The sequence below is a fragment of the Rhipicephalus microplus genome, chromosome 3 (assembly GCF_043290135.1).
Source record: "Rhipicephalus microplus isolate Deutch F79 chromosome 3, USDA_Rmic, whole genome shotgun sequence".
In the NCBI taxonomy this organism is placed as follows: Eukaryota; Metazoa; Arthropoda; class Arachnida; order Ixodida; family Ixodidae; genus Rhipicephalus; species Rhipicephalus microplus.
The window spans coordinates 89,406,336-89,426,292 of record NC_134702.1 but is presented as its reverse complement, the minus strand read 5'-3'; the positions used below and the strand labels follow the sequence as shown (position 1 = coordinate 89,426,292).

Genomic DNA, 19,957 nt, shown 5'->3' with positions numbered 1-19,957 from the left:
CAAATTCAGCCAGCGCGCTTCCACAAAACGGCGTTTCTGCGTTCATTTTCTCTGCTGACACTTGCAATGAAATGTAGTATTTACTGCACATCAAGTCCAACATCTGAGAGTGTCTGCCGAATGTGCTCTATTCTGTTCTTGCTCTAGTTCAGACTCGTGGTTTCGCTCGGGAGTAACTACCTGTCAGAAGCGGACGTTTTCCTTTACCACGTCCAGTACCATGCCACCTATCTAAAGTACTGTGCTCTGCCAAGACTGTTGTACACTACCTTATTTGTCTGCAAAATGATTTTCAGACCTACCATTCTTCTGTTCCTGCCCAATTCAGTAACGAAAAGCTACGGTTCGTCCCCTGTCTTATTTGTCAAAGCAACCTGATCAGCAAATCATAGATTATTAAAGCAGTCTCCATGAACCTGCATTCCTTAATATTACCAATCTAGGGCTCTGCAAACCAAATGAAGGTATGCACAGCTCTACAGTCTAGGGCTCTGAAGGCCTATAACAGCTGCATCTTACCGAACTTGTCTCCTGAGCAGAATTCTCGAGGCTTACAAAAAAGTTTCAACTTAAATTGAGGACAACAAGGCGAGCAATGAACAGGAACATGATAGGGGTAACTTTAACGTGCAAGAGAAGAGTAGTGTGGGTTTTAAGGGCGAAGAGGAGACACATGTTTGGAAGCGCAATGTGCCTGCAGCAATCGTAAGACCGGCTTTATTATTTGAACAGGGAAGAGGCCTTTGCACTGTAATAAGCGTAGTCAGACTGATGATGATGTCAATGATGTCCAGGATACCACATTTGCGTAGACAGAAATATTTTTCAGGGGAACCTTCTTGATATCGGTAAGGGGGCTGGCCTCTCTTGTAATGGTAATTTTTTGTTCTGTGTGCCTTGGTCAACAATTTTAAAAACATTCCGAGAGTGGTTGGTACGAGCCTGTTGTGCCGCCTGCTGGCTACACTACTGACATACGGGTAATATGTGCGTAAGAGGCACCCATTTAGAAAAACCTCTCAGGGTCTCTAGCTGCGATTACAGTAAGAAATGCAACAGCTACCAAATTTTACTATTTTACGAAAGAATATAGGTACAATATTCACGCTTGGAAACGTAACAATATTTTGCTATAATGACTGGTGTGCGCAATAGACAAAAGTTGACACGTCATCTCGGGACAAATGTAGCGTCTAAAGATAAGCTTGTCGCTGATCTGCGCTTATGAGCGAAATTGTGCCTTTGGGACCAGAACTTGGTATGGCGGAAAACAAAGTAGGTACATGGCTTCACTCTGAATTGTCCAATTTCAATTCGTGTGTACCTACAACATACCTTAAAACTCTGATAGACCAAAAGAAATGTCAATGTGAACTCACCTTCTAAATATCAGCAACGTAAGAATTGAGACCACAAAGAGTTGGGAGTCCACTGATAAGTACCACAAATGGCCTAATACTTGCTGAAGATAAAGAAAAAAGCACGTAACAAATATTATTGTTGGAGGTGACGCAAACAATACAGTATACGCAAAACATTCTGATTAGTCTCTTCGATATGCACTCGTATTCTTAGTGTAATCTACATGTATACGTAAACAGAGTTTTCAGAGATTCGCGTGAGCCAAGCAATCAAACAGCAAAGGTTGAATAAAGATACATTTTGTTTTCTGAATGGTTTTGCCATTGTATCACCAACTTCACCAATTGAGGGCCCAGAATAATGATTATATGTATTGATTTTATAACAAACAGTAGTAGCCTAGAATGTTCCTGTGAATTCACAAGAATATTCTCACGTCCTTACCGAATAATAGCTCGCACTTACATCAAAGCCGTTTCTGAGTAGCAGTTCCTTTACTTAATTTTCTTTTATGTCATCAAGCTTCACTTGCACTATTTTGACATTCAGAGCATAGCTCTTAGACACCCACGTTTGCATCGACTGCTGGTGTGCCTCGTCCACTGGGTCCAAGAAAATGAAATAAGTCGTCTTTCACGGAAAGAAATGAGTTCGTTTCCGTTTGCCGTATATGACGACACGGCTAAGCTTCTGGTTGGGGAGGAGGGAAGGTGGGAAAAAAAATGACAGGAAGAGAAATATAAAGAAGGCGAAGAACTCGCCGCAAAAGAGTTCAAAAAGACGAGTGGAGATAGGAAAAATGCAGGGCACGCTCGAAGGATTGCTGGATGCGGTACTGATCGGCGAGAGTTACCCGGCACCAGGAGATGGTGGGCGATAGGCCGAACGGCGAGAGCTACGCGGGTGTCGGAGATTGCGGTTGACACAACCGTTCTGCATGGAATCCACCAAGCGAGTCCAAGTAACACAGCAAACGAAGACAGTGAATGTGAAGCCGAAACAAGATGACGAAAGGACAGAGTAAACTAGAGTATTCCTGCTGACTATGAGATGGCGCCAGAGTCTAGAGCACATTTGCACAAACTCATTGGGCTTCCAACGCCGCGAGTCACACCTGCGTACTGTACCACGCGATTTTCCGGTCACTGAGCCCGTCTTCCTACTCTTCGCTCCATTCGCAACGTGTCGAAGTGGACAGATTGTCTGCGCAAGCAACTATATATATCAATAAAAATGCGCAGGGACCTAGTGTGTAAGAGTCGTATTATGCACCATCGTAATCATGGGTTCGTGAAACTTCATTGCTTTTCTTGAGAGACCTGACTTGCACTCAGTCGGTGCCTTCCACGTTAGAACGGGACTGCTAAGCCTGACCACTGCATCTTGGGTTTGCTGGAAGGCTCAAAGCTGATCGCCGTCATTGGGGCTCGTGAAAGTGAAGCATCAGTTAGCTTGGTTCGCTTGATCGATACCCAGTAACGAGGGGCATCACCAGAGCATGTGTTCTAAAATAGCTATCTCCCCGATGCTGGGACGCGGGCTGCCAGCGTAGGTGCGTGATGTCTGGGAAATAAAGGTAAACTCTTTTTCAATCTTCACAGCAAATAGGAATTTTCGATGATGCAATTATTCAAGTAACTGCGTCATTCATATATGACTTTTTCATGGTTCTTTATCTCTGATTGCCCCCTTCCTGCACCTGCTTATGTTTTTGAACGTGAAGTTCATTTGTGTAGCTGTTGTAATTCTTCCTAAACACAGACTTTCAGTTCGCTGTTTCTCGCAAAAAGAGATTTTTGTGTGGTTTCGAGGGAAACGTTATCACTTGCGCCGACCACAAGTAAGTGGGTAAATTTATTTACTGTTATGCGATTTCTGTAACGCAAGACGTTTGTTCCAGAATGTTGACAATTTTCAGCATGCATAATATCATCTTGTGGGTAGTTAAAATGAATTTCCATAAGGGTGCCCACACCTCTCTGCTAGAACTTATGCACAGGATGCTTCTCTCGAACTCACATGTGTGCTTCAAGGTATGCATGCGCTAGTAAATGCATAGTAAGAAAAATTTTACTTGAGTACATCACGCTCACTGCTCACCTTCATGTCGTAAAAGTTTCTGATCTGGAGAAGCAAGTGCCACCAGTGTTCGGACACGTCGGCATAAAATCTCTGGAAAAACGTCTCGGTGTCCGGTCCATCGACGAGACGAGGAAGCATGTAGAAACACATGATGACGAAAAATAGTGGGACACACAACCTGCAATGCAGCAGTAAAAACAAGATACAACATGCCGCTTACCTCATCGGTATAATAAGGAATGAACTAGGTGAGCAGTACACGATGGCTTAGACAAGAAAGGACGTTGAACGCTTTTTCATGTATATACGCATATGTTGCGCAAAGTGAACTGGAGTTATTTGCAAAAATTTTCTGATTTTAAATAAAACAGTAGTTCCCAATGTAGTTTAAGGTGGTAATAGGTAAATGATGTTTGCTGATATCTGCGCTACTGATTTTGAACGAGTTTATTACATTTGCAAGAAAACATCAGCGTAACGCGATTTCAAAAGCTGCATTTTTATTAATATGACACCTATTGAAAATTTTTTGTGAACTCAGCAATTTTCTAGGGTGAAAATGATCACGATGTTTACGCATCTATGCACTCAAGAATTAAAACTATATTGCATATTTGTGAATTCCACCTAGCAATATATATCATGTGGAATACATTGATATATTATAAAGTTTAGAGATACCCTACGCTTGCTCACTATTAACAAATATCGGTAAATGAAGCGATTTCAGTTAAACTTCAACGTTTTACACCAATATTGAGGGCTTTACATGATGTTTTAGAGGCCGATGACCGAACTTCATTTTTTAAAATACAGTGGGGGCGGGAGAAGTGACTTCATTTTCGCGCTGTTGTCCCTTTCACATTTTTTACCTGTCAAAGAGTCTCGAAAATTTTCAATAGTTACCAGTAACCAACTTTTCCGAAAGTGCTAAAAATGTCCCTTTTATCTGAAATGCAAAGTACTTATTCAAATCACGTGAGGTTGCCTGAGGTCAAAATGAATATTTGTGCGTATTGCCTGCACATGAACAAGCGTATAGGATGTACCTACTGATCTAAGGTTTCCTCTTGAATAAGGCATCGGCTCTGCTTTTGACTGGGATTCTTGCCTCTTGATGCACGTTAAAGCAGGATTACGATTGGGTGAAATCCATTTTAGGCAAGTGGACCATAACTTAATTTAACATTTTTCAAGCAATCACAGGCTGATTACAGTTTCAAAAACTTGCTTCCTTCGGCAGACTTATCTTACACAAGACTAACGATGTACATGCCTAACGAGTAAAAAGTTTGCTCAAATATTCAAAATCAAATGAAAGGTAACTTTCTCACCTGATCAATCGTCTAATCATGGCGATGATGAAAATAGCAGTCCTATTCTCCTTTTGCTTACTTATTATGTGATGTAGGAAAAATCCACTGGAAAATAAAGAAAACTCGTACATTTTGCACTACAGATGACAAATATTTTACTAGAGCTTCATCATTTAGTGTTCCAAAAAGTAATTCACATTCGGTAAATTTTCAGATTGAGCTCAACTATTATCTTGGTATTGGTGACAATGCACAGCGATTCCTCCCATCACCAATAAAGTGCATAACGCAAAAAAAGGAGAAAAAGAAACACTGATCTGCTGCTCAGCAGCATTTCTGAATGTTGTATATACGAGGTAAGCCTAGCAGCAAACTGTATTAAATCTGATTTCGTATAACTTCAAAGATTGGCCACTTCAGAACTGACCGCTCCACAGGCAAAATCGGTTTTCTAACGCGAGGCTTTCAGAGCAGAGCAAGTTCACGAGCTGTTCACAAGTTATTGTTGCAGTGGTGATTGCCTGCACATTGACCCCACTAAAACTACATTTGTAGCATTTTATTCTCCATTATTAAATGTGCCACCCATGCTGCTCACGATGGGAACAATGTAATACTCGTTACTAACAGCGCCAGATTTCTGGGTGTGGCGTTAGATGAGCACCTAAAATATAACCTTCATGTTCATTCACTAATGCATAAAGTTTTTTTTTGGCATAAACGAGATAATTAAATCACGTAACTATTTCGAAAGGTCCATTATTCGTTCGCTTTACCACTCTTACATTCATAGCCATCTGTTTTACTGTGTATCACCCTGGGCTGATGGTTATTTTTGTCACCTCGATTATCTTTAACGCCTGCAAAATTAAACTGTACGACTAATGACCTTCAGTAATGTCTTTGCGCCCTTTAAATAGCTATACCCTAACCTAAATACTTGCCAATCCGTGAATTATTTAAACGAAAACTATCTTTATTATTTTTTGGCTAAAGCGATGCGACACCTTTATTCTGGCTTACTCAAATGAATTTCTTGTCAACACTAACATTACAAGGTTCTTTTCTAATGACAATCTACTTCTTCCTGGCGTTCGGACAAATTACGGAATACTATCATCCCTTTTTTTTTTCAGGCATATCTGTATGAATATTGATACCATACGAAATTAAATCAGCGTCATCTGTGCATGCATTTCAAAATACAAAAATACTGTCTCGACTAATTATGTGAGCACGCACGCTAACTTAGGGATGTGTTATTTTTATTTCAATTTTTTATCACTTTTTTATTTTTGGCATCGCACATGCTTGATTTTCTTTCATTACCACGGAATACTTTATTTTTTTGATGAATTGATCTTCCTTCTGTTTCGTAGCCGTAACTTTTTATATCGTTTGGTATTCAATCTTTTACATACCGCTCTTGTCGTAAATCTTAATGCGTTCACTTTGTTTTCATGAATTTAGGACGCATGTACCATGAATATTTCCAATACAACTTTGTGTGTTGTTTTTTACCTTATGTTACAGTTCATAAATTTATATACCATGAGAGCATATTGATGTTTGTTGCTTTCTTTTTCGTTCATCTCTTGCTTTTATTTTTCTTATGTAGCTTCTTTAGCTTTCCTGTAAACATTATACATGTATTTTTTTCTCATGTTGCCCACGACAATTAACATGCATATGTTGTAGTATTAGGAGGTTCCCCCGTCAGTTCTTGAAACTATGGGACCTCCGAATGTAATACTTCACTAAATGTGTTGTGTTGTATCTAAAGAAGCTGAATAAATTGATTTATTGAATTGTCTGCTGGTATCTGCCGAGATAGTTCTCGTTCCAACGCTGACCACCACACCTTTGTAAGAAACTTGCGTAGCGGCTGCTTGAGTGAGAAGCGTCCCATTTCTTGACCACTAAGTGATGCCTTTTGCTCGGCGAAATAGAGCACGGATGCTTTCTCTCTGCTAAAGGGGCTATCGACGCCAGGCTTCATTTGAGGCACAATGTTATTTATCTATTGCGCCTTTTATGTGGCAAATATGGCCGGCTTCTTCCATCTGTGCTTCAGCCATGTTCTTTGCTAGTACTTGCATATGTTCACTCACGCGTGTAGAGCATACGATGAGCGTGGTGATATTATTGATTCGGATATCCTATGTATATTGACGGCGACGATCAAATCTCCTGTCCCGTATTCCTGTCTCCCAACTCAAGCCGTCATCGATGTCGCGTCCATTTTCTATGTTATCTCCACAGTCCCGGCGTTTCTCGGCCACGAAAGGCGTTCACGCTTCCAGCATGACGCAGTATTGGTGATACCTCATAAAGAGGCAAAATTTATTACAAAACAAAGCTGCTAGGTTCATCGCCTGATATTATTCTTCCTATTCGAGTGTATATATATATATATATTGTAATGATATTAAATAGTGGGGCTCAGGCAAGGGCGCAGGCAGAGAGACGGAAGACGACGAAGAGGAAGCAGATAAAGAACAGCCGGCCTGCAGCAAAGGCGTTGTCTCTTTGTCTTATTTCTCCACGTTACAATGGCGCAGTCGCGAACTACTGACCCCGATATCCCTGCGTCCACTACACTTCGAAGTGGACGAGTGCTCTCGAACTCCCCACCGATCACGGACGGCGTCCAAGCCTCCACGGCGGCACCGCATCATGACTGCAGCGAGGCCATTTCTCGAGGCTTCTCTCTGTTCGCCCAAGAGCTCAAGACATCCGGGTTTGGCTGCGCCTCTTTTGGATCGTTCAACGAGAACGAAATTCCATATTTTCATGGATTCAAGGACGACCCTACCAACTGGGTAAGCGTGATAAACTCGGTTGCCCTTAAATACTCGTGGAGCGACACGATTAAGAAGTCGGTCGCTGAAGGACGTTTGCGAGGATCTGCCCAAGCGTGGCATCGTTTCCAAGGCAGTACATACGCTACATGGCAAACATGGAGCGCGGCCCTGATGTCCGCGTTTGCGCCGCTTCCGAGCGCTTACGACGACCGTTTCATGACCATGCGGTCACGCCGGCAAGGTGCAACCGAGGACGTCGCGACTTACATCTACGACAAGCTGGACCTTTTACAAGCTTGCGATATACAGTGGACCTCCTCCGCAGCCAGGCAGTACATCATCGACGGGATCCATGACTCGACGCACGCAGCCGTCTTGTCCGCCTACAACCACCCAGTCCACATCTCCACTTTCGTACGCCAGGCAATGGAGTTGCAGGACACGTCTCATCGCCGGGCGGCTGCAGTTGGCCCAAAGGAGCCAGCTTCACCGAGACGCGGATGCTATACGTGTGGCCGCATCGGGCATGGGTATAAAAGCTGCCCACAAAGCCAACCTCAAGCGATGCAATATCAATCACGCCCACTTCCAACCCTCAAGGTCCGCGTCGACGGCATCGGAGAACTGACAGCTCTCGTTGATACCGGAGCTCAACGTACGGCGTTGCTTCGCCGCCACGCCTCCGAACCTCTCCAGCCTTGGACTGAGCCACCACTGCGGGGTCTCGGTGGCGACGTACTACCGGTCGGTGCCCTAAACCTGCAACTCAACACCGAGGCCGGCAGCAAGTTTTTGTCCTCGGTGCCCGTCTTCGACGACCTGCCCACAGACATGGTTTTAGGGGCCGACTACCTGCTCTCCGGGGAAGTGCGCCTCACGGTGGAAGGAAGTACCGTCAACCTCCATCCTGTGGCTCCAAGTGTGCCTCCGGCGCAATCCCAAGGTGAGCTGACGACGCCACTTACACTTCCCGCAATACTCGAGAGGCACGCATCGCTCTTCGCTGATACTACTACTCAGCTTCCCGGAACTAGCGTGCTAGTGCACCATATTACTACCGACAATCATCCGCCGGTGTCCATACCGTTACGTAGATATGCCGAACGAGAGCGGATATTAATTGACCAGCAGGTGCAAGAAATGCTTGCCGCAAGCATAATCAGGCCATCTTCTAGCCCGTGGGCAGCACCTGTTGTCCTAGTCCGTAAAAAGGACGGCAATCTCCGATTCTGTGTTGACTACCGAGAGCTGAACAAGCACACCATACCAGACTCGTACCCGCTGCCACGCATTGACGACGCTATTGACGCCGTACGAAAAGCGAGGTTCTTTTCGTCGCTAGATTTAAAAGCAGGGTATTGGCAGATCAACGTGGCTGAAGAAGATAAGTTTAAGACGGCCTTCCGAACACCATCTGGCTTGTACGAGTTTAATCGGATGCCGTTCGGTCTGCGAACTGCTCCAAGCACCTTTCAGCGTGCCATGAACACAGTGTTAGGCACACTGATAGACCGTGCCTGCGTCGTGTACCTCGATGACGTTCTAGTCATCGGGGAAACAGAAAAACAACATCTACAAAATCTCGACACGGTTCTGCAGAGGCTATACAACACCGGCTTTCGACTTAACCGCGAGAAGTGCCAGTTTGGGTTGACGACAATATCTTATCTTGGTTATCAGATATCTCATAATGGCGTACGACCCTTGCCTGAACGCATAGACGCCGTTGCCAAATACCCTGCACCAACATCTATAAAACAGCTCCAGGTATTCCTAGGAATGGCGTCATACTTGCGCAAGTTTGTACCGAGCTTTGCGTCAACTGCTGCTCCACTCACGGACTTACTGAAGAAAAACGCCCAATTTCAGTGGGGACCTTTGCAGGATAACGCCTTCCAAACCCTCAAACACCAGCTTACACATAGCCCGGTGCTCTGCCACTTTAATGAAGATTGGATGACAGAAGTCCATACTGATGCGAGTCAGATTGGCCTGGGGGCGGTTTTACTTCAACGTGACTCGAGTGGGCGTGGGCACGTCATCTGCTACGCCAGTCGTAAACTATCGGACGCAGAACGGCATTATCATTCGAATGAACTGGAGTGTTTGGCTGTAGTATGGAGTGTGGATGAAAAGTTCCGCCACTACTTGTTTGGCCGACACTTCACGGTAGTAACAGACAACTCCGCGATTGCGTGGATGTTCCAGAAGCAGCACCTCAAGCACAAGTTTGCCCGATGGATTGTTCGGCTCCAAGACTATACGTACGACATCCGTCACCGTGCTGGAGCACAAAATCAGCTTGCGGACGCTTTATCGCGAAATCCGATCGAGGAGTTCTCCACACGAAATCGAGAAACCTGGATCCTGTTTTCTCAACAGGACGTGACCAAGGCTCAGCAAGCCGATGGAAGACTCGCATCCGTTATAGACTCCATTGGCGATGCGGGACGCAATGCCAAGTTTGTCTTACGTAATGGAACGCTGTATCGGCGTCACTGGGCCGATAAAAGCACCGAGTGTCATCTCCTGGTCATTCCTGACACCTTAAGATCGAGCGTACTACGCGCCATCCATGACACTCCCGAGGGAGGCCATGTTGGCTACAGAGCCACCTTACGCAAGGCACAAGAACGTTTTTGGTGGCCGAAAATGGATAAAAGCGTGCGTTCATACGTTGCCAGTTGCGAGATTTGTCAGCAACACAAACGACGTCCTGGAGCTCGACATGGACTTCTTACGCCGATCAAGCCTCCAGAGACAATTTTCCACACGTTGGGCATAGATCACATCGGGCCTCTTCCAATGACGACAGCGGGCAATCGTTACATTATACTCGCTGTGGACTACTTGTCCAAGTTCGTAGAGGTCGCGGCCGTGCCTTCGCTTGCTGCTAGCCATGTCATCCGATTCCTGAAAGATCGCTTCGAATGGCGACACGGTCTTCCTAACAAGTTGATCTCCGACCGGTCGACCACCTTTCGCAGTCGCGAGCTCCGCACTTACCTACAACAAGCTGGAGTGGACCATCACTTCGCGTCGGCATACCATCCGCAGGCGAACGGACTGACCGAAAGGTCGAACCAGACTATCCAGGCTAGACTCGCACCGTACTGTAAGAATCACAAACGAGGTGAGGCCGACTGGGATGATCATCTCCAAGCAGCTGCGTACGCAGTGAACACGGCGGCACACAGCTCCACAGGAATTTGCCCCTACGAGATTGTCTATGGTCAGCTCCCGCAACTGAATGCTACGTTCGGTTTGGACACTCCCGTTAAAGTAGGGCGTTCCGCTGCACGCCAGAGACTTTGTCGCGATATCCGTGTGGAGGCGCGTAGGAGGATTGTGCATGCTCAACAGGCACAAAAGCGATACTACGACCGACGCCACCGTCCCGCGCCGAAATACAGTGTAGGTGATGAGGTGTGGCTACAGCGAGGTGCGCCATCGTCTTCAAACAAACTGCACCCAAAGTACGACGGCCCTTACATTATTTCTGAGCGCTTGGGAGATAACACTTGGCGAGTACGATCCACAGCTTCTGATACGCGCAGAGACAAGAGAAAACGGAATAACTTTGCGGTGCATGTGTCGCGGATGAAGAACTGCATACGGCGGCAAACGTGACATTGGTTTGTGTTTTTCTTACAGGAGTAGACCAGCTGCAGCGTGGCCGAGTGTAATGATGACAAAGCGGCGATCGTGCTCGGCGCATACCTGGGAGAGACGGAAGACGACGAAGAGGAAGCAGATAAAGAACAGCCGGCCTGCAGCAAAGGCGTTGTCTCTTTGTCTTATTTCTCCGCGTTACAATGGCGCAGTCGACAGGATGCTCAAACCGACGAGATTAAACCAACGCGGCCACTTTGCAGGAGTCTGTATCTCCTGCTAGCGGCATCTTGTCCAAGTCAACAGCGTTGGCCCCATCGTGGACGACGCCTGCACCGACCATCACGTCACAGCCAGTGTCGTCCTCCGGAATCTCCTTCAACAAACTTCCATGTGAAATATCAGCTTGGCCGAGCCCGGCCACCCCGGAATAGTCAATGCCGCCCACCGGAGACATTGTCGGTAGCCCACGAGGCTCGCAGTCGGGGCCGAGTGTAATGATATTAAATAGTGGGGCTCAGGCAAGGGCGCAGGCAGGGTTACGGAAGCGGAGGAAGAGGAAGCAGAATAAGAACAGCCGGCCTGCAGCAAAGGCGTTGTCTCTTATTTCTCGTCGCTACAATGGCGCAGTCGACGAAGAAAACGGCTTACGTCTCGGTTTCGTCATCCACAACGCCCGCCGACGTGCAGCCGCGGTAAGCGTCGCTTGAGGACGGCGTCAAGCCCTCCTCGGCAGCTGTTTACTGACACCACCGTTCGGGGACGGCGTCAAGGCCTCCTCGGCGGCTCCAGCACCCGTTACCGGTACCAGTTCACCATAAGGAACGCCGTCACGCTTCTTCGCTGATGGAACCCGCAAGGCGTCCGTCGCGGCCAGCATCGATCCCAGTACCGACGGATGGCGTCCAGGCCTCCGTTGTGGTTCCGGGAAACTTGTCCTGGGACGCGACACGTCGCGGCAACCATGCGCACGGGCCTCTCTCACCTAGGGATGGCGTACATGCCTCCTCCATACCTGGCAACCTGTCGGCGCTTCAAGCACCCACCGTGTACGGCGTCGAGGCCTACCCGGCGGCGCAAGACCGCTTCATCTACGCCACAGTACCAGGTCACAACTCATCACATGGGTTCCGCTTGCCTGGGAACGTCGTTGACGCTTCCAGCGCCCTGGAACCCATGTCCACGATTCCTACCACAGCTGGATTTCCAAGGGACGCCGTCCACGCGTCCTTGGTCAGCAATTGTACCACCTCGAGTACCGCAGTCACTGTATCCTCCGCAGAGGCGGGCCTTGGCTCTTCGTGCGGATCGCACGACAGCGCAGCGGAGCTGCAGCATACCATCGCGCAACTCCGCGTCACGACCAACGCCCTCATAGCGTCGAGCTCCCAGCTACGTCCTGCCATCTTGCCAACATTGTGCGCACTCAATGCCATGTTGGCTGCGGCCGCCTCACAAAACTTCGAGGTAAGCTCGCCCGAGAACCGTCGCAATCTCGGACGTTCTCTCACGGAGGTATCAGAGCAAGTGAACTGCTTGGCGTGGGCACATTTCGGAGTTTTGCCCGCAGTCCCGCCATCGCCGATTTCCTTCGAGCTACCGGAGTTTCGCGGCTTCCAGGACGATGCCAAGGAATGGGTGGCAACCGTCAACGCTGTCGGAGATCACGCAGCGTGGACGGACCAAAAGAAGTGGGGCATGGCCATAGACCGCCTTCGGAATGCTGCCGCGGCTTGGCATCGATACGAAGGCGTGCGGCAGACGTCCTGGGTGGACTGGAGTGACAAGCTCATAGCTGCTTTTGGACGGAGTCACCATCACCTCTCCACGACCACCCAGTCTTACGCGACCGCTACCGAGAATAGATCCCAGAAGGAGACCACCCTCGCGGCTTCAGCTGTATTTTGCAGCTTCCCGACAGCCAATTTAACCACCTACCCTGGGACGAACAACCCTACAGTGCTGACCCTCACTTCGAAGCGACATCTCCTGATATCACGTCAGTCTGTGGCCGAGTGTGCGGACGTCTGCCACACGCTAAGCGCCGCTTCCTTCAAAGTCACTGTCAGCAAAGACCTACCAGAGAAGGTAATACTTCCGGTTAGTGACAGGTCATCTGACAATGAAGGCTCTACTGCACGTGAAACTATAGGAATAAGCAGCTTGAGCATGAGTCCGACAAAGGCAGTGCTGCAAGAGCACGCGTTGCCTCTCAAGCTGCAACCTGAACTCGGCTCTCAGATGACTACAAAGACACCCCGACGCCCCTTGCCACACCGCAAGCAACGCAGGCGTCGACGCTCAGTGCAGCAGGTGACGGTGCAGCGTGGACTATTTCCAGCATTTGTAACACGACTGCGACAGGATGCTCAAACCGACGAGATTAAACCAACGCGGCCACTTTGCAGGAGTCTGTATCTCCTGCTAGCGGCATCTTGTCCAAGTCAACAGCGTTGGCCCCATCGTGGACGACGCCTGCACCGACCATCACGTCACAGCCAGTGTCGTCCTCCGGAATCTCCTTCAACAAACTTCCATGTGAAATATCAGCTTGGCCGAGCCCGGCCACCCCGGAATAGTCAATGCCGCCCACCGGAGACATTGTCGGTAGCCCACGAGGCTCGCAGTCGGGGCCGAGTGTAATGATATTAAATAGTGGGGCTCAGGCAAGGGCGCAGGCAGAGAGACGGAAGACGACGAAGAGGAAGCAGATAAAGAACAGCCGGCCTGCAGCAAAGGCGTTGTCTCTTTGTCTTATTTCTCCACGTTACAATATATATATATATATATATATATATATATATATATATATATATATATATATATATATATATATATTCAATGAGAGCCTTCATCTTGCAACACTATAATGTGGATAAAAGCTGTTGCGTGTACTCTTCCACAACGCTCCAACTTTTACTACCTCATTGATAACGACGCCAATTCAGAAATTTCCACGCTTGGGCCATTCCTTTAAAGTTCATCAATCTTTCGCCCGTACAGATCTACTTGGTTTTTCTATTCTTCTTTTGGCCCCGCCGCGGTGGTCTAGTGGCTAAGGTACTCGGCTGCTGACCCGCAGGTCGCGGGTTCCAATCCCGGCTGCGGCGGCTGCATTTCCGATGGAGGCGGCAATGTTGTAGGCCCGTGTACTCACACTTGCGTGCACGTTAAAGAACCCCAGGTGGTCGAAATTTCCGGAGCTCTCCACTACGGCGTCTCTCATAATCATATGGTGGTTTTGGGAAGTTAAACCCCACATATAAATCCATCAATTCTTCTTTTGGCTATACAGGAGTAAAATCAGTTGCCAAATCTATAACTGAAAAAATAAATGCTGATAAATACTCACAAATGCTTTAAACTGTACTTATTGCCCCTGGAAATTCATTCAAACGATCAACTTGGTTGATATGTTGAGTGTAACGTCCCAAAACCACCATAGGAACGATCAACTACACTCTTAGAGATTCTGACATATTTTAATTTTATGAAAGGGTATTCTAGTGCATAACAGAAATCATTTTACGTTTGAGTATATATATCCAGATTACTGTATTGCTTTTTGTAGGTACTTCTACATTCCGTCCAGTTTTTCCATATTTGCAAGTAAATTCTGTAAAAACTTTGTTCCACAAGTGCTCTCTGTTAATATCTGTTTTCTCTTTATTAATGTTTTTTCTGCATTTATGAAGAAATTCTGTGTTTTTTATCTCTCTTGTATTTTTCACTTTACATACGGACGTGCCTTACAACACATACATGTCTATATGCACCAATGATTGAACACTGCTATTTTTCTTGTTTTTATGACAAATGTTTTGTGTTCATTGTAAAATATATATATATATATATATATATATATATATTCCTCTTTTTTACTTTCTTTCTTTTCTTTCTTTTTTCGTCTTTTTTCTCCTTTTTTTTTCTTTCTTCCAGTTCCCTCTCACTCTCGCAAACGTCTTTCAAGGCGAGAGGGACGCGGCAGCAAGGAAGTTTGGAAACTCATGTTAGTATAACTCATCCCCTGATGAAGGGAGGTCCCCTCCCGAAACTGTTGGGAAATAAATATATTTATCCTTGTTGACAACAGTCCCGTTGTGCCATATCCCATATATATATATATATATATATATATATATATATATATATATATATATATATATATATATATACATATATATATATATAATTTGACCCCTGCCCCCCTTTGTAATGCATTCGGACATTTACGGTAAAATAAAATGAAATGAAGTGAAATTCATGTGACGAGCACCGACTTATTATGAAGGAAAACTCGCGCAACAGAGCAAATAATTACATTTCCGTGCAAGAAGCATTCCCCAAATACTCAATTTTTGTGGAGTGTAGCGCTACCTCGTGTGATTATACTACTAAGAAGAAAATGCTACGTTACGTGATTCATATCAAAAATATATAGCGTGGCGTAAAGCTGGCACACGTGTTCACCTTTTCAAATGTATTTCATAGAAAGGCCTTCAGAAGTTGTTGTCATCCCGTAAAATATTTTTCAGACAATATGAGAACCATTCTAGGGATCTGTTACAGTCGAAATATGTGTTATTACGCCGTCTGGCTTGGTTTCCGAACTGGAGCATCCCAAACCGAAACGAAGCACATCGAAAGGCGCGCTAAGAAGAGAGAAATTATTGCGGACTTCTGTGTATGGCTATCCAGCCGATTCCCGCCTGAGTGTTTTAAGCTATGATACAAAGGAAAATATGGACAACAATATACACGCTATATGTGGTTGGCAAAGGTGTGGTAACGGCTGATCTTACAGGCCAAACTGACGCAGCCTGAATTATTCGACTAAGAAACCTACTACGTCAAATCACTAACAAAAATCGCGTGGTAACCTATACATTCGCGTTTCTCAAAGTCTTCGTCGCGTCTTCTGCTTTACAGAGCCCTCTGGCTCGTCCCGCGTTTGACCAGGCCACAACGAACGTTTTGTGATCCGACATCACGTGAGGTCAAATTACGTGGAGTCAACTTGATGTCACAAGTTTTGGCGATCACTACCCCATCCCGTGATGAAAATACTTTACATAATTTGTGTTATGGTCTTTGGCATTGACGGCTTTCACCTTAACGATAAGGTGCGCTCTGTATTGACGCCGCTTTTGGGGAGTTCAAACCATGTGTGGTGTTACCATAGTGCAATTCCTACAGAAATGAAGCAGCTTTCAAGGCGCCTTCTGTTTTTACTTACAAAAGTATGTTGACATCACTCCCTGTTTCATATCCACAGTTGCACCTTCGCGGACACTACAGCTTATGCCACAGTGATCTGTACCATTATGTGAATTCATAAACGTCAGTGGTTTCGCTTGTCATATTATTTCTTGTTCCTTACAATATACTACCTCTTTTTACGACGCCGGCTGTGTGTCCAAGTTTCGCAGCAAAGGCAAAGCTATAAACTCGATAGCAACGATTTGAAATCGCAGACCAATCACGTTGGTCTTAAGTTTGATCCACGGACCAGGACAACATTTTTCGGCAATTAAGCGGTCTTTTTGGGAGAAATTTCGAATGATTTCTCCTGGCGTTTTGCCACAAATGACCAGTTGCTAATTTCTCTGTTTTGGCATTTTAAATTGTTGCTATCGCATTGATTGCTTCCTCTTGCGGCGAAGCTGCGGTTTTTTTTAAGATTTCCATCAATGAGACAATAGATTACTGGGTAAGACAAAACTTATTGGTTTCAAAAACATGCAAACAAGTTTTCATTCTGTACAGCTAAGAGCTCCACGCCTGTTTCTCATTATTATTCAAGTATATAAACTTTGTCCAGAGCGGTCGAATGGCTTCATACAAGTTATGAATGTTTTCATCTCTGAGACAATCATTTCCAGCGGCAATCCGAATGATTGCTATTAGGCACACAGGAAACCTGTCAAATGATGAGTAAAAAAAATTGGGAGACCCTTAAGCCTCGTCTTTGAGATTTGAATGCTGTGGCGATATCCCGTTCTTAGTGCGTACTTCAAACACGTAGTGCATGAAATCTTTTCGAACTTCGTTTACACCCACTACGTGGCTTGAAGCGAATAGGCGCAGCAACGCATGTGCCCTTTGTAGTCAGTGACCAGCTTTAAACTATGAAGTCATTTCAATAATCCTATATACTGACACAATATTTCATTTTTATTGTGAAGCATGTATACAGGATACGATGTAAAGCGTGAAAGTTCCTTTCACTTCCGTTCCAAGCAGACAAAGTTGTTTTCACTGTATTCACAAGCACACGCGTGGATGTGCGGTAAGTCAGCCACTTACCACGCAAACGACACGGGTTTGATGACCACTAAGTCAAAACTAGTTTTTATTTTATTTGCATCTTTCTCGATTTTTCGGTAACGCTCAAAAAGGTGATTTTTCGCTCACAACTAATGACGCCGACACCAAAGCCGGATTTTTTTCCAAACAGCTTCTTTATTGCAATGGTGTTATTAAACATGGGAGAGTCCTTGAACGTAGGTAAGGAATTTGAAGCATGTACAAATATGTGGGTGTCTATTACGAAAGCCTCTCCACCTTCCCTTCCCTCTTCAACAAATGCTGAATGTATAACACACCGCATATACAAAACTTTACAAAAACACCTATTTGAGGGAGTAGGAAACGATTACCTACCTGAGAAAGCAGAACGTGTCAACGCCATTGAATGCTGCGGGTACGATCATGTTCTGCCACTTTATTGAGCTTTCGAACAAGCCCTGCACTCGCGCTGCAAAGGCATCATTGTCACTTCGCTTTATTAAGCCAACGTGTGGGTATCTAGTGTACAATGCAAGTCGGTCATTTTGGATGGTTATTTGTTGTTGCGAGATACGCCAGCAGCGAATGGTGGCTATTTTATTCTTTGACGTTTGTACATTTTCACAATAACCGTCTGGACTAGGCCTTCATCCACTCTTCGCACACGTATTGAGGCACAGGTTTGTGCGCTATGATTTCTAAGAATAACGAACCACGAAGGAAGCGTCTAATATTTTTTTAAAGAAATATCACTCTACCTTGGCGCTTGAGAACTTCTCAGCCCCATGATTAGTGGCTCCGCAACAACTTTTTTTTCTTTTTAATACACTACTACCTACAGAGAAAAGAGTCAAATCGTTAGGCACTCACTCAAAGTGTCCGTGGGTGTCACTTGAACGTGTCCGAGCACAATGTGCATAATGGTTATGCACCGCACACCGTGGAAGAATTGCAGAGCGCGCTGGTCAACTTGGTGTTTTCCGGGGACACGCATTAGCATTTCACTATGGGATTTCGCCGAGAAGGCCAAGATGACTTGAAACAACACACCTGTAAAGTGAAGCATTATTTTGTTAGGTTATAAAATGCTAATGCCTGTAAGGGCGCAAAAACACACCTAGCCGGCTTCTTTAATTACTTGCGTTAGTGTCTAGACCTGAGATTCTTCATCATTTTATCTACGTCCATTTTTCGAAAACTTTCAATCACGTTCCTCACCAGAGACTATTAAATGTTTTAGCTAATCTTCACGTTCACCCTATAATTATTCAATAGAATAAAGATTACCTCTCACACAGAGTACCAGCTAAAAACCACCCATCCTCATCTACCAATCTGCAGTGTTTCGCAGGGCCATGTTTCTTACCCAATGCTTTTCTCTAATCTATAATAATGATTTACGTAATTGCGTCCCCCCTATGAAATATTTTGTGGATGACTGCGTAAAGTAAAGAATACATTCATGTGACATTGACGAAACTATTCATCAAGCTGATCTGAACGTCAATACTACAAGGTGTTCCACGTGCTTGATGGCTCTTAATGGAGGTAAAATAATGTTGTTATCGATCACAAGGAGCAACGACCATGTTGCGACACTCTGCGTAATAAGTAACAACGTAATTAAGCTTAGGAGTTCATATAGGTGCTTTGGTGTTCACTTACAATCTGATGATACGTGGCCTTATCACATCCACGTAAATTTGGCATCCGCTAACTGTTGATTAGGACTCATTCGGTTAATCTCCATGGGCTAGGATCTTGTTAGGTGCTAATAAACTTAGGGTGTCTCAGCTTGTTGGCGTGAAATGTCATCATGGTTTGTCATGTAATCGTTTTTTATTTGCCATAAACGAGCGTGTGCCTGAAAAATCACTTTCAGTCCCAACACTCGCCGCAGGCCCACTAAAATGAAGAAAGCACAAGTTAGAAATCGCCGACAACTTTAGTGGAGTTCAAGCCCGGTTCCCTACTTGCCCTGAGGAACTGGGACCCTGCTTGTTGGAAAGAAGAGAAAGCAGCATCCTCGGGTAAGCTGCATACCGAAGTAGTTTCTCACCAACGTTTGGGAAATGGAAACACCTAGCTTTGTCTAGATGTCATATATCAGATTGGGCAACACTAGTGCCTGATCGAAGAAATCACAAATCGCATCGTACTTCAGCCCTTTCTTAAGTTCTATTTCAGTGGAGCTGAAACCCCCTTTCCTACATACTTCACCCTTCTCTAGCTTTGTTTTTGTTTCACAATAATCTTCACTTGTTTCGAGTGAATGAGAGTAACAAATTAATAACTATTGAAAGAACCTACCATGACTTTTTCTGTACTCGGATTGCTGTCCTCCCAAATAGTCGACCAAGGTGCACACAAGAATGACGAAGAGCAGAACTGATCCGAATGTTCTGGAAAATAAAAATCGCATGAACCTAAAGCTAAACCATATACAAATGCAGAAGTGCTTAGAAAAAGAAAGGCGGTTCAATCCACTCCTAC

The 19,957-nt window shown here is 45.4% G+C and overlaps 1 protein-coding gene across 1 annotated transcript in view; it reads right to left on the bottom strand.

The window, feature by feature from the left end:
• LOC119160063 (nose resistant to fluoxetine protein 6-like) overlaps positions 1–19,957 on the bottom strand; it is a 52,924-nt gene that overhangs the window by 20,345 nt on the left and 12,622 nt on the right. Inside the window, exons 5-10 of the mRNA XM_075888377.1 lie at positions 19,775–19,866; positions 18,335–18,514; positions 17,840–17,933; positions 4,779–4,865; positions 3,463–3,622; positions 1,380–1,462 (exon numbers count right to left, since the gene is read on the bottom strand). Coding sequence (XP_075744492.1) covers positions 1,380–1,462; positions 3,463–3,622; positions 4,779–4,865; positions 17,840–17,933; positions 18,335–18,514; positions 19,775–19,866 — 696 coding nt within the window. The remainder of the gene's footprint in view (positions 1–1,379; positions 1,463–3,462; positions 3,623–4,778; positions 4,866–17,839; positions 17,934–18,334; positions 18,515–19,774; positions 19,867–19,957) is intronic.